This window comes from Rhinoderma darwinii, chromosome 4, assembly GCF_050947455.1.
Source record: "Rhinoderma darwinii isolate aRhiDar2 chromosome 4, aRhiDar2.hap1, whole genome shotgun sequence".
NCBI classification, from domain to species: Eukaryota; Metazoa; Chordata; class Amphibia; order Anura; family Rhinodermatidae; genus Rhinoderma; species Rhinoderma darwinii.
Window position 1 is genome coordinate 343,660,133 of NC_134690.1, and position 15,911 is coordinate 343,676,043.

The 15,911-nt window shown below is 41.0% G+C and overlaps 1 protein-coding gene across 1 annotated transcript in view; it reads left to right on the forward strand.

The window, feature by feature from the left end:
- WTAP (WT1 associated protein) overlaps positions 1-13,917 on the forward strand; it is a 65,077-nt gene extending 51,160 nt beyond the window's left edge. Inside the window, exons 7-8 of the mRNA XM_075863748.1 lie at positions 8,887-9,041; positions 12,726-13,917. Coding sequence (XP_075719863.1) covers positions 8,887-9,041; positions 12,726-13,297 — 727 coding nt within the window. The 3' untranslated portion in view covers positions 13,298-13,917. The remainder of the gene's footprint in view (positions 1-8,886; positions 9,042-12,725) is intronic.
- Positions 13,918-15,911: the final 1,994 nt, after the last annotated feature.

A 15,911-nucleotide genomic window follows, 5' to 3' on the forward strand; every position in this document is an offset into this window, starting at 1 on the left:
ACCCCCGTGATCAAAACTTCTGACACGTTACGATGACATGTTAGAAGTTTTTTGAATGTTTAGTTACCCTTTAAAGTTGTTGTCCATTCTGTTGTGGTCATGATTTACAAGAGTGTATGGGGTATAGCTGTGGTTTCTAGATGATGTGGTTTTGAAATAGCTGGAGAGCCATAGATTGGTGTGACAAATGTGGTATAGCATATGGAGTATAGTCTTGACTGTGAAAGCATAACCCAGACTTGCACACTATTATTACAGTTGAAAACACTGGATTTTAATCTTTTTTTTTTTTTTTATGCTGTTTTGCAGCGATTTTTAACAAGAACCGCGAAATGACCACAATGTGTAAACGCTGCCTCAGTTTAAGGCTGGATTCACACGAGCATGTTATGTCCATAATGGACGGAACGTATTTCGGCCGCAAGTCCTGGACCGAACACACTGCAGGGAGCCGGGCTCCTAGCATCAGTTATGTAAGATGCTAGGAGTCCCTGCCTCTCTGTAGAACTACTGTCGTGTACTGAAAACCTGATTACAGTACGGGACAGTTGTCCCGCAGCGAGGCAGGGACTCCTAGCATCGTACATAACTGATGCTAGGAGCCCGGCTCCCTGCAGTGTGTTCTGTCCAGGACTTGCGGCCGAAATACGTTCCGTCCATTACGGACGTAACATGCTCGTGTGAACCCAGCCTTAAACAGGTTTGCAATATTTGTGTTTTGGATTAGCCAAAATTCAAACCTGATCTGATTTCTTTGGGTTTGTCTAATCTTTTTCCTGAATGCTGGATTGGCATATCAATAACATTTATCTAATTTTTATATCCCCCCCCCCCATAATTACTTCAGCTACACAGACCAGTGTTACGTATATGTTTCTAAAGTTGTCCTTTTTTTGGTGTGTTTTTTTTTTTTTAAATTGGGTTTTCACTTTTTTTTTGTAAAGTGTTAACCCTTTAGTGAAATCTGACATACATAGCGCACATCACACTATGGCATGGGCTCATGCCCCATAATACCTGGCAGGTGCTGGCTGTTTCATACACCTGCAATGGACGGGATTAGGACTCCTCAGGTGCCGCGGCCAATAGCTAAAGCGGCATCTAAGCGGTTAGATCGGTGATCATGGCAGCCCGGGACCAATTGATGGCCTGCAGGTCTGCCTTCTTAAATTTAAAGGGGTTGTCCGAGATTACATTTTCCAAAGTGGCCCCGTTTCCAGATCCTGCCGTGGGGAACTTGATGGGTGACGTCACACTCTGCTCTGGCTCTGCAGCTTTGTTGATCTTGAATTATTTTCCGGGTATACGACACATCACTTGTGACGTGGAGTATGTCGGCTTGTTCTGTTGTAATGCGCATGCGAGGCCCCTGCGGTTATCTCGAACAGCAGGGACCGTGAGAACAGCAGTGACAGCGCATGCGCGTTACGGGCTGTGAAGCCGAACAAGACGATATACACCACGTGACAAGTGACGTGTCGTATACCCGGCAAAGAATTCAAGATCAACAAAGCGGCAGAGCCAGTGCAGAGAGTGACGTCACCAATCGCGTACTACACGGCAGGATCTGGAAACAGGGCCAGTTTGAGAAAACGTAAGTATATTACAAATGTGTTTACATTTATAAATTTTAAGCATTAACACAAATTAATTAAATCTCGGACAACCCCTTTAAGCCTCGCCACAACTTTTAATTAAAAATAAGTACGTTCTCAACCCCTCCTTTCCCATTTTTCACGTAAAAATATGTAAACCATGAAACCTTATTACTTAATTGGTATTGCTGTGTTTAAGTCAGAACTATATAAAATATCACAATTTTAATCTGCAGGGTGAACACTGCAGGAAAAAACAAAATTCACAATGTTTGTTTTCAAGGCAATTTTTATTTTATTTTTTCCACTTGCTTCCCCAAAAAATGAAGTTGTGTGTACCTCAAAATGGTACCAGTAAGAACTACAGGTCACCCACAAAAAAATACTTCTCAAACAGCTCCATCGACAGAAAAGTATTTTTAGGGCCTCAGAATATGGCGAGACAACAATTTTTTATTATTTATGAATTTTTTTTTAAAATTCAAAGTAGTAAGGCCCCATGCACACGATCGTGCCCGCAATGTGTGCATGGGGCCTTAAAAAAAATAAAAATAGATATGTTTTTGTTTAACGCGGTAAAAGCAAAACCTGAAAAACTATTTGAATTGCTTTTTATTTTTTCCACCCTGCAAAATAATATTCTCAGTACATTATATGGTAGCCATTTAAAAAAATTAAAAAAAACTCGTCCTACAAAAATCAAGACCTCGTACAGCTATGGCAACAGAAAATAAGTTATGGCTCTAGGGTTGTGGGTAGGGAAAAAACACAAATTGGCTGTCGTTAAGGGGTTAAAGGCGTATTAACACATTAAGGACACGGCCTATCTTCGTTCTTGTTTTGTTTTTGTTTTTCTCCCCCTCCATACTATTTTAAAAAAAATTTTTTTGCGGGACAAGTAATTTTTTTCCCCCCATGGCATTTATTGTACCGTATAATGTACTGGGAAGCTGCATACAAATTTGTGGGGTGAAACAGCGATTATGCCATTTTTTGGTGGGGGTGGGGGGTGGGTTTTTATGGCTTCCATTAGACTGTAAAAACGACATGTTCACCTTATTCTACAGGTTGATAAAATTATGGCGATACCAAGTGTTTGTCACCACTTTTTTTTATTTAAAAAAAAAAAAAATATTTGTTTTGTGTCGCCATATTCTGAGAGCCATAACTTTTTTTTTTTTCTTTCATTTTTCCTGCCCTTAAACAATGTGAGGATTTATTTATTGTGGGGCGAGCTGTCGCTTTTGATACCATTTTGAGTTACATGCAACTTTTTGATCGCTTTCTATTCCATTATTTTATTTTAATTTTTTTTGGAGAGCCAAGGTGACCAAAAACACAGCAATTTATTTACAGCGTTCACCGAGCGGGTTAAATAACGCTATATTGCGATAGTTCGGACAAGGCGATACCAGTTTTAACTTTTAAAAAAAATAATAATAATTAACACTGCTTTAGAAAAAAAATTGCGAAAGGTGTTTTTTTTTTTACGTCTCCCTAGGGGATTTGAACAAGTGATCTATGGATCTTTGCATGATATACTGCAATACTAATGAATTGCAGTATATCGCTATACTCACCGTCTACTTTGAAAGGAGGTACAAAGATGGTAGACCTGGGGGTCTTAATTGGCTGCCATGATGACCATAGGCACCCCGCGGTCACGTCATGGCTAATGGTACGTTGGAGGAGGCCCCCCTGATTCATGTACTGTTAAGGGTTCAAAAAAAATAAAAAACATTAAAAATGTTAAACAAAACGCTGTGTATGTAGTCATATATTCCTACGGACTAATGGCAAATGTTAGGCCACATTGATTTTGGCTTTAAAAACCGCTCCTAAACGCTGTGTGTGAAACCGTCCTTAGGCCTTATTCACACGAACGTGGCGTTTTGCGTGTATAGCAGTTCCATCTGGCATCAGTATTTGGTGCGTGCCTGCGTGATTTTCGTGCATATGGCATCGTTATGACACTGTTTTTTATGTTTACAAACATAAAAGCAGGAGGTGCCTTTATTTTTTCATTTACTTTACAACTGTAGTGCGAATCACGTGCGACACACGGAAGTGCTTCCGTGTGTGATTTTCACTCACCCATTGACTTCAATGGGTGCGTGCTGCGTGAAAAACGGGCAAGTATAGGACATGTTGTGAGTTTTACGTAGCGGACACACTTTGCGTGAAAATCGCGGACAGTCTGAACGTCCCCATTGCCTAACATGGGTACGTGAAAATCACGCGCGTATCACGGACGTAAAATACGTTCGTGTGAATAAGGCCTAACAGTGTACATTGCAAACGAGGAGCACCTAAAGCAATCCTATTTGTGTTGCATTTACAATACATGAGGACTTGGCAGGGGATTTGACTTAGGGTGGATTTACACGAGCGTGTGCGTTTTGCGTGCGCAAAAGGCACTTGACAGCTCCGTGTGTCATGTTCATATGGTGCGCGGCTGCGTGCTTTTCGCGCAGCCGCCATCATTAATGACACTCCGTTTGGATGTTTGTAAACAGAAAAGCACGTGGTGCTTTTCTGTTTACATTCATAGTTTGACAACATTTGCGCAAATCACGCGCGTCCCACGGAAGTGCTTCCATGTGCTGCGTGTGATTTTCACGTTTTCACGCACCCATTGACTTCAATGGGCGCGTGATTTTCACGCACCCATTGATTTCAATGGGTGCGTGATGCGCGAACAACGCAGAAATATAGGACATGTCTGCACGGCCCCATAGACTAACATAGGACCGTACGTCACGCGTGAAAATCACGCGCGTTGCACGGACGTATATCACGCTCGTGTAAATGAGCCCAAAGAGAAATAACAATAGATTTATTTTTAACGCTATTTATTTTTTAAACCGCCCCCATTCGGCCATTGGAGACGCCACACCCTTTTTGCATTGTCTGTAAAGACAAACAGTGTGTGCTATACGGCAGCTTATAGTTGGTGTTTATGTAGATAATATTTAATCACTCTATAAACCAAAACTTTCACAACTTTTATTTTATATACTTTGTATTTTCTCAATATTTTTAGAGGCCGTAAACCTTAATACCTAGTTCTGCTCTCAGTTGAAGGTTTGCTACTATTCTATCCAGTCTAGGCAATCTTCTATGAGCGAAGTACATCAAATATCTCCTGTAGTTCACCACAATGTATTGGGCTTCTTTCACACTACCATTAATATACGTTTTACTTTTCTTCTGTCAGAGGAGGAGAGGATCGAAAGATTAAACCGAAAGCAACGGTTCCATTAGAATTACCATTGATTTCAATGGTAATTATTGAGATTGTTGCATTTCGTTCGCTAGGTTTCCGGGGTTTTTTTTGTTTTTTTTTATCATAAGCAGAAGTGCAGTCTGCAAAACTTTCAAAACCCCTGAAAGCTAACAAGCGTTCCTATTCACTGACGGCAAATAAATATCTTTCAGTTGGAGAAATTTTTGTTTGGTTTATTTATATGAAAACCCCTGTAAGTGATGGAGTACGTCCCCCAGGGAGTGGTAGGGGGAGGAGATGCATAAAATCTTTAGGCCTTGTTCACACAGTGCAGATTTGATGCATTTTTTTTAAGCCAAAACCAGGAGTGGAACCTAAAAAGAACTATATAAAGGAAAGGCTTATAGGACTGTTCTTCTGGATCCAATTCTGGGCTTAAAAAATGCATGCAAAATTTTCAGCAAATCTGCGCTGTGTGAACAAGGCCATACATATGTTTATAGTGTTGCATTCCTGTCTTATCAATGGCCTCTAGCAGTCCAATAGTGGTCAATACATTCCCCATCCTTTGCTGACTGTCCAGGTCTACACAGCAATGCTCACGGGTGAGCTTCAGAAAATGTCAGCCTAGGTAATATAAAATCCTGATAATTTAAGGTCTTTTTCTGACCTATTCCTTTAAGGTAGCTAGGGATAATGGCAATGTATAGACAAATCTATTCACCTTTTTGTGTTTTTGTTTTTTTTTGTCTTTTCGTTATTTCACGTTTTATATATTCATTATCTTGTGAATGCATCATAAGTAACGAAAGCTGGAAATTGTGTTGGTGCAGTAACTTTATTGGCCATTTGCTTGACAAGTAGTGATTGTCAATCTCTTTGATTTTTCTGTACAGGATTTCCTTTGTTAGCAGCTAATGTTTAAGTGCTTGCAAAGTAAAATTACCTGTCCGCTTTTTTCAACGCTTAGTTGACAATGATATTTGTTTATACGTGTCTGGGACTGAGTCATTTCAGTGTGTGTGTGTTCTTAAAGGGGTATTCCGGTTACAACAAGTTACCCACTATCCGTAGGGTAAGGGGTACTTTCCTGATCGGCGGATGTTTAACCGCTCGGACCCCCACTGTTTACGAGAATGGGGAGCCCGAAGTTGCCCGAATCCCAAGTTTGAACTGAGCGGCAGGACACTCATGCGCACTACCGCATCATTAATTCTCTATGGGAGTGCCGGAGATCGCTAAGTGCATGTTTGGCTTTTTTCGGCATCGCCATAGAGAATGAATGGAGCGGAAGTGCGCAAGAGCCACCAGCCGCTCGGTTTAAACTTGGGTTTGGGCAACTTCGGGCTCCACGTTCTCAAACGGCGGTGGTCCGTGCTGTCGGACTCCCACCGATCAGCAAGTTACCCCTTACCCTACGGATAGGAGGTAACTTGTAACCGGAATACCCCATTAAGGCCAGTTTCACACACCATGTTTTTTTTTTTTTTTTTTTAAGGGTGGTGGTGGGATCAGAAACATTGAGGCCAGGTGTTCGTATAAAGTGTAAGGGTATGTTCACACAGATCTGATACGCTGTATAGAAGTACACAGCTTATTGGACCTAGAACAAGCAGGGAATTCCATCCGAAATATTGTGTTGCAGATTATCGGCCCGGAATAGACTCTGGAAAACATAGCAGGAAAAAAAAAATACTTGCCTTCTGGCGTTGCTATAGTGACAAATCCCTCTGGTCCTTCACCCAGGTCTCCTGTGACCATGTGACCACTACAGCCTGTAATTAACTGCAGCAGTCACATGGAATGAAATGTCATCCCAGAAGGCTGTCGCTATGACAACACCACCCCCGCAACCAATTCTATTTGTTACTGCATTTACCTCCTCATTTTGCTGAATGGGGAAAAAATTCAACGAAAGTGCAGCTATTCCACGACATAAGTGTATGCATATTTCTTCAGCTGATTTTTTTTTTTTCCCCCATAATGAAATTTGAAATTTTCCATAATAAAGTCTTGCAGAAAATCTGCCGCTAATCTGCTCAGTGTGCACGTATCCTAAAGGGAAATAGGAGTGCCTACATAGCCTTTCAGTGGTGTTTTTCATCAAAATGCAGCAGACTCTAGGTATGGCGTATTTTCTCCATAGGCGTCTCTATAGGTCTTTAAAAACACCAGAAAAAAATACCTATGTATAAAATGACTAAAATAAAAAAAAAGTTTGAAACGCATGCCACCTTTTTTGCATGCAAGGAAAAACGCAGCAATGTGTGAAGGAGGCCTAATGCCGAGCTTTACTTCTACATTTACGTCTGGCTCACAGAAATAAATAAGTGTAAACATATATAAAGGAAATTAAATTGAGTTACACTTAACGAGCGTTAAAGGGGTTGCCCTGCCAAGACAACCTGGTCCTACAAACTGGGTGATGCAGGAGACTTAACTCCTCATGTACCCCCTGCTTACGGTGCCCCCCACCCAAATGACAGTTTGTGCATCAAACGTGCACAATTTTAATTTATGTTTATTTAACCTGGATCTGCTGTCCAGAATTATTGACTAAAGCTTTGCTAAACTACGGTGAAAGTTAAATCCTTACTTAATTTTGGCTCCATTACACAGGCCAATAATCGACTGAACAAGTTTATGAACGCTCATTAGTGAGCTGATCACATCATTGTAGCTGCCTGTAAAATCATCATCTCCACGTGTAAATGTGATGTGCTGCCGACAATTCTGCAAACTGATCGTTAGACCCTACAGTATAGCATCAGACCGATTTTTGTCTTTTTTTAGTTGATCGGCGCTGGTCATGGGCAAAAATCTTCCCATGTAGGCCCCCCTTACTTAAAGATGCCATTTACCCTAAGCTATTGTAGGGGCAAACAGCCCCAGGGCACTCGAGACACACGAGCTGGCTCTCGCACTTTCGTGCACTTTATCTTGCACGTTGTGTTAAGGTTCTTACACTGAAGAGTTGCCTACGCTGTCCCTCTAACTGGAGAACTGATCTGAAAGGTGTAAGGGGGTCGCCAGTGAATTTCTTACCTTGACTATCAAAATGGTGGCTCTCAAGGGGATAAAATAGACTATTTTGGAAGAGAAAACCATTAATTGTGGACTATTTCATGTGCCTCCCTTTCATGAATGGCAGTTATTCCAACCAGGAATGCTGCAGATTTGGACAATTAGAGTAATATGCCATCAGAAATTAATTTTAGTTTAATGGTTGGAGGGAGCTTTTTCATGTTTGTCTGTTAAGCTTTGTTCGTACGATGCAGTTTGTCAGCCAAAACTAGAATTGAATCCAAAAAGGTAGAAGTACGGCTACACCGTTCTTGACGAAGGGAAAAAAAACATCAAAACTAACCAATTAATTTGGATTGAAGAACTCGTAGTTGCCTAAAGAGAAAACAAGCTGATCGCAGACCATTCAGTTTTATTCCTTACTGGGCATGAACCAATTCTGGGCTTTTAATATATTGGTTAAAGGGGTTGTCACACCTGTCCATAGGCTGTCTGCTATTGGAGCTCATCTCTGTTGAAGTGAATACGGCTGAGCTGCAATACCACACACAGCCTGTGGGCAGGTGTTGTGCTATGTTTGGATGAGAGCAGACAAGTTTTAAAGGATCCTAGACAACCCCTTTTACATATAATAATAATTACTACTATATTTAACACCTCTATTTTATCATTAAGGTAACTCTAACCCATGTGATGTGGCATTTATCACTTTTCACAATTGTGTTCTCTTTTTTACAATGAAGGTTTTGTCATCGGACTGCACATTTCTTCTTTGCATTACCTTCATGCTTGTATATTTGCCAAATGTTTCTTTTAGTTTGGAGGTGCAAGTGTGATTGACTATTTTTTTTATGTACCAGTAAACGCAGAGATCTCTGGAGGAACACTTGGGTAACAAACCAGCAACATGTGCTACAGGTTTCATATTGATGTGGAAATGCTATAAAATTGTTGGGGATCTGAGCAAATGGTAGAAAAGAATTTGCAATGTATTTAAAATAACCTTGTTTTGATTAAATAAAAACCTTTTTACCTTTGCAGCCAAACAGGCAAAAAACTAATGGCGAAGTGTCGAATGCTTATCCAGGAGAATCAAGAGCTGGGAAGGCAGCTGTCCCAGGGTCGCATTGCTCAACTTGAGGCAGAGTTGGCTTTGCAGAAGAAATATAGTGAGGAACTTAAAAGCAGTCAGGATGGTAAGGGTTCTGGTTCCAAATAGGTTCACAACTGCATTTTATCTGTTGCTGTTTTAACATGTACCCCTTGGTTTGGAGATGCACATACCTATATAAGGGAACTAAACCATTATAGTCCCTAATAATAATCTTACCTGAATTGCTGCTGCTGCAAGCAGAGATCTTCAACTGTAGCAGGGGAGATACGTTCTTGCTGCCTAGCAACAGGCTACAGACTATTTTACAACAAACTTATAAGGGTACTCTGCTTTGGACAATCCCTACTTGTTAGAAAGGTCCCTTGATAATAAGTCGATCACAAAGCGTACCTACTTGACCAGTGGTGAAACCTGAAATAGTGTCTAATTTTCCATGCAGCGCCATCACAGGCGAAAATAAGCATTACATAGAGCCCATTCACATAGGTTGTCTGTGTAATGCAGGACAGGACCAGTCCTTCAGAGCGAGAAACACTCTTGTAACTGTTCTCCGCTCTGGACAAGAGTTGGGGACCCAACTCTGTTAACTGAATTCCCTAATAGGGTATCGGAAACTGGTTTTCTAAACTGGATAACCCCTCTTTAAATTGGTTTAACGACTTTAACAAGGCCTACGCTCAATGTAAGTTTCATAGGAATACATAGTGAAAGACTGGTCTACACAGCAGACGCTTTAGGAATCAGCCGGTTAAAGTGCGGTCATGGGACATAATTTCGGCCGGGATAGTACGGCAACAAAGCGCCCGGTAAGAGGATGACCTGCCCTATCTTTTACCAGGTGAAATCTGGTAAATCTTTTACCAAAAAATCACTGGAGCGTCTTTAACGGTCTAATTGCATGACCGCACCACCACTTAGGGAATAAAACATGACATGACTCCCATTGAGATTCCATGTAATGTACAAATGTGCAGGTTTCTCCACACTGATAACCATGAATGCACGAATAGAACCTCGTTTAGATAATCTAAGGAAATGGTCCCCTTTTTATAGTTCCTTGAAACATTAGCTTCTGTATTTCAAACCAGAAAGTCTGTCTTACAAGAACTTTTATATTCCGGTTCTTGTCTACGAGACTGGTTTTGTTTAATCACTGGAGTGTCTCTATTAGATTTTTGACCGTATTTCTTTTTTGTTTTTTAAATGGCAAGCAGAATGAATACTGTTACTATGTCCACTGTACATGTCTGGGTAGTGTTGTTCCAATATTTAGCTGGGCATATTCTGGTAGGTTTAAAAGATTATTTTTTTCTTAAGGACAAAGCCATTTAAAGTAAAAGTCTTCAAGTGTAAAGAGTGCTTTTTTATATTTTATGTTTGCTTTACCTCTATCTCATTCCTGAGCTGTTCTAACTTAAAGATGCAGAGTTTGGGTATTCTTCCTGTCTGTATCTGGTTCCTGGCTTCTAGCACCCTGTGTGGTAATATTGTCTGTTCTCTTGTCTACTTCTGCGTTACAATTATGAGTAAAGACGATTACCATCAGGAATGCAGTAATAACTTTTTTTTGTGTTTTTCTAAATACTGTGATGTACACTCGTTACACAAACTGTTCAATTGACTGACTTAATATACTGATCACTAAGAAAAATGTTTTGCAATTTTCCCATGGTGACACTTTAAGGGTGGTCCCAGAATCAATAATTATATATGCACAGGATAGGTGATTGATCACTGGGACCCCCACCAATTGTGAGGACTTGCAGTGAGTGGCGGTCGAGCAAGCGCTTGTGGCTCCATTCATTGTCTGCGGGTCTGACAAACAGCCAAGCAATGTACTCAACTGTTTGTCATTCCCATAGACTTTGAATGGAGCGGCAGTGCACTTGATCAACTGCTTCATGCAATGTCCTCCTCACTGCAGTTGAGCAGGGGTATTCAGGACCCCGTTTGAGTGATCGTGGGGGCCCCTTAGCGATCAAACAATTATCACCTATACTGTGGGTAGGTGATAATTGTCGATTTTGGGAATACCCCTTTAAATGGGTATTCTCATCTCACACATTTATGGCCTATCAACAGGACAGGCCATAAATGTATTAAAGGTGTGGGTTCGTTTGGGGGTCCTCCAACCCCCATTGTGCCTCGTGTGGTGGCCACCAGCCGCCGCATCCATGCGGAAAATGAATAGACGTGGCCGCACACGCGGCTCTTTCCATTCAGATCTATGGGAGTTGTGTATCAAAATTTAACCCCTTAGTGACCACTAATACGCCTTTTTACGTCGGTCACTAATGGGCTTTAGGCTAGGCTGACGCCTTTTCACGTCAGCCTAGTCTAAGTCCTGCACGGGTCTCCCGTGCAGGCAGGAGCCGGGGCTCTGCTGTCTGATGACAGCTGAGCTCCTGCTCCAACGCCCGCGATCGAAGTTTACTTCGATCGCGGCCGTTTAACCCGTTAAATGCCGCCGTCAATAGCGACCGCGGCATTTAACTTTGTTTACAGAGGGAGTGCGCTCCCTCTGTCACCCATCGGCGGCCCGCGAATGAAATCGCGGGTCTCCGATGGGGTGTCATGGCAGCCGGGGGCCTGATAAAAGCCCCCAGGTCTGCCCTGGACATATTCCTGTTAGGACGCGCCGGAGGCACGTCCTAACAGATTGGCTGTCAGATTTACACTGACAGGCAACAATGCTCTGGTATACGAAGTATACCAGAGCATTATAGCAGCGATCGGAATATCGCACAGTAAAGTCCCCTAGTGGGACTAATAAAATCAGTCATCAAAGTGAAAGAAATATGATTAATAAAAAGTACAGTAAAAAAAAAAAATATAAACATTTTTTTCCATAAAAAGTGGTTTTATTTAGTAAAAGTACAGTAAAAAAAAAAAAAGTACACATATGTGGTATCGCCGCGACCGTAATGACTCCATTAATAAAGTTAATATGTAATTTAAACTGCAAAGGGAACACCGCAAAAAAAATGGCGAAATTGCAATTTTTTTCCATTGCCCCCCCAAAAAAGTCATAAAAATGAATCAATAAGTCCCATGCACCCCAAAACAGTACCATTCAAAACTACGTCTCGTCCCGCAGAAAACAAGCCCAAAAAATCACTACATTGATGGAAAAATAAAAAAATTACGGCTCTTGGAAAGCGACGATGCAAAAGCAAATAATTTTAGTTCAAAAGTGTTTTTATTGTGCAAAAGTCGTAAAACATAAAAAAACCTCCACATATGTGGTATCGCCGTAATCGTACCGACCCATAGAATAAAGGTAACATGTTAATTACGTCGCACAGTGAACGGCGTCAATTTAAAAACGCATAGAACAATGGCGGAATTTCAGGTTTTTTTTATAATCCCCCCCCCCCCCCCAAAAAGGTTAATAAAAGTTAATATAAAAATTATATGTACCCAAAAATGGTGCCATTAAAAAGCACAACTAATCCCGCAAAAAACAAGTCCTCATACAGCTATGTAGACGAAAAAATAAAAACGTTATAGCTCTTTGAATGCGACTATAGAAAAACGAATAAAATAGCTTGGTCATTATGGCCTAAAATAGGCTGGTCACTAAGGGGTTAACAACTATGTTTTGATATAGTAACGTTTTTGCATGAGTATATGCAGCCAGTGTTTTTTGTTTTTTAAAATAATGCTTTGTCCGCTTTTATCGAATCAAGTATTAGTGTGCTTTTATTGTTAATCCGTTTCATGCTTCCATATTTTCACTTTTTTGTGTGGTTATTTTCTTTAACAGAGTTAAACGACTTCATCATTCAGCTGGATGAGGAGGTGGAAGGCATGCAAAGTACTATCTTAGTTCTTCAACAGCAACTAAAAGAATCTCGTCAACAGCTCTCTCAGCTCCAGCAACAGCAATCTCAAGTTTCTGCTAACAGGACTCCAACAGAGCCCAAAGAAGAAGAGGCAACGAGCAAGGACTGCAGCCGTGTGGCAAATGGACCAAGCAACGGTGGCTCATCCCATCAGAGGAGTCACAGCTCTGCAGCGCTTTATAGGGAGGGTAGTAGTGCAGAAGAAGACTTTCCTGGGTCTCCTGTGAATGAGGAAAAGCTGTCTAACCACTCAGAGGAGAGAACTGGTAGAGGGGGGTCAAGCTACTTAACTCAGCTAAGTACTGGGTATGAGAGTGTAGACTCACCTACTGGAAGTGAGAACTCTCTCACTCACCACTCGAATGATACAGACTCCAATCATGACTCTCAGGAGGAGAAACCAAGGAGCGCGAAAGGCAACAGAACTGTGAGCTCCCGTCACATTCAGAATGGGTTGGACTCTGGAGCAAGCGTACAGGGATCTGTTTTGTAAAGAAAAAAAACTTGTTTATTTTTGTTTTCTATAAATACAAGTCATTTAATTTCACTGTTCAAGAATAGTGTATATTTTGTCATAATTTTTGCCTTTCTGATTTTTTTTTTTTTCATTCTTGCTTAATGTCATACCTCTGCCAATTTGGTCATTTTAACAGTTAATCTCAATGAAAGTTGCAAACAAAATTGACATTTATGTAGACCGTTATTTTTATGTAAGATAATTAAAAGTTGGAAAAATAACTTTGTAAATTCTTTACATTAATGATGTCTATAACTGCTAATCTCAAACTTTCCCGTGTAGTGGGATTTCTACCGTCTCTTTTCATCACCATCTTTTCATGGTACTGTGTGGGTAAGACTGCCAAAGTACGCCCAGTAATATAGTTTTATTACAAAAGGTTCTCTTGTAGTTTGTGTTGAACTGTTTTATTTTCTTCAACAGCAAAACAACTGTATGTACTACTTTTCCTTCTTTAGATGGCTGAATGTTTGACACTAGTGTGCAGTTATTCAGTTTTCCAGCCCATTGTACCTTGTTTATGCATATGATCCTGTGACTCCAATATTACCTTGCCTGTACTGACCAAACCAAAAATAAAGATTTTTAATAATGTCGCCTTTTATACACCTTTTTGTTTGCCCTATAAAGTAACATTAAATAAATACTGTTGGTATGTTTCCAGAGCTGCAGACCTCATGCGGTTAACTAGGAACAGCTTAAAAATTAGAATTCTAGTTATATAGTGCCAGCATATTCTGTAGCATTTTACATGTACCCTCTGAATTGTAAATACAAAATCGGACATTGTAAAGTGACAAAACTAATTAACAACGCAAACCGGAGGGAGGACCCTGCGCAAAAGCTTACAATCTATGAGGAAAAAAGAATGACCAAATGTAAAAAGTGCTTGTTTTGTATAGTGGTCCAGCCATCTTGTATAAACAAAGCTGCATGAACCAGTCACCAGCCAATATCTGTGTGTCAGATATGACTTGCATTAGGGTTCAAGGGTTGTGGATACTGTTGATTAAAGTGATAACCACTATAATCTGAGGGGGTAAAGGCCCTTTTACACCTGCCGATAAGCGTCCGATGCAGCGAGCGCCGATCAACTAGACATCGTTGATCGGCGCTCGTTTGCTCCTGTCACACACAGCTATGGATGGGGACGAGCGGTTGTTACTCCGATCGCTTGTCCCCAATACATTATCATGTCGGCAGCGCGTCTCCCTGTTTTACACAGGGATATGTGCTGCCGACAACGATAATCTTTTTTTTTTTTTCTTTTTTTTTTTTTTTTTTTAAACCGATACGATCAGCAGATCATTGAGCGTTTGCTCGTTCATCTGTTGTTTGTTCCCCTGGTTACACAGGGCAATTATCGGCAACGAGCGTTATATGAACGCTCGTGTGCACGATAATCTGCCAGTGTAAAACCCCCTCAAAGGAAGCCAGATAAGGGAATGTGATACGCCTGTCTAAAAAGAAAAGTTATGGTTGTACCACACGCTGAAATTGAAACATGGGTTTTAGGTAGGTTAGTAGATGGTGGAAACACAAGGAGTTTTGTTTTTGAAAGATTCATTCTCAGAGAGGGGACATGCTAGAGACAGCTGACAGACGATCACTGGTGTTATGTATTAGAGCAAGGGTGATGTCACTAAAGGAGGTATATAATTTGGGTGTCCTCAGCATAGAGATGGTACTGAAAGCCAAATTTCCTGATGGTTTGTCCAATAGTGGCTGTGTAGAAAAAGAAAAACAAAGGGGAGAGGACCTAGGACTAATCTCAGAGAAACCCCTGACCGCAAGGGGAAGATGAGAAGTCAAGCCAGTAAATGATAATGAACGAGCGGTCAGAGGTAGGAAGAAAAACAAAGTGAGAGCAGTATAAATGAGGCCAATAGAGTGCAGGATACTGAGTAGGAGGTCTACAGTGTCAAACACTGCAGAGAGATCGATAGAGTAGTTTCCATTAGATTAAGCCATCAGGAGATCATTTGAGACTTTTTAGGGCAGTTTCTGTAGAGCATAAAGTGTGAAAAACAGATTGTAAGGGGTCAAAAAGAGAGTTAGCAGAGAGATGGCGGATAAGGCGAGAGGAGAGTAGACCAAGCGTTCCAGGAATTACATTTTCCCATAATCACAGGTCGGTAGTTAGCACAGCAAGACTGGTCAAGAGATGTTTTTTTTCAGTAATGGGGTTATAACAGCAAGTTTAAAAGGAGTAAAGATCCCAGAAGAAAGCGAGAAAAAAAGAAAGGAACGTTAAATATCTTAGTTGGATGATTGGTGACAGCCGGGGAGAGACTGGATGAGGTGCGAGGGAATAAGATCGCTAATGCAGGTAGTAGGGCCTCAAGAAGAGCCTAGAGGCGACTTCTGTTGGCTAAAAGTGAAGAGGAGAGTGTGGAAGAGAAGGATCGAATGTACTAGTGGACTGCGAGATGTGCTATATTTTGTCAATTTGAACTTTAAAATAATTGTACAGGTCTTCAGCACCGATATCTGTGATAGGCATTTGCACTTTAGAAGGAGAGCTTAAAAAGTATCAGTGTAGGTTTGCTTTGCTAGATAGTGTGGGGGAAAAAGGGAGGTGAAAGCTCTT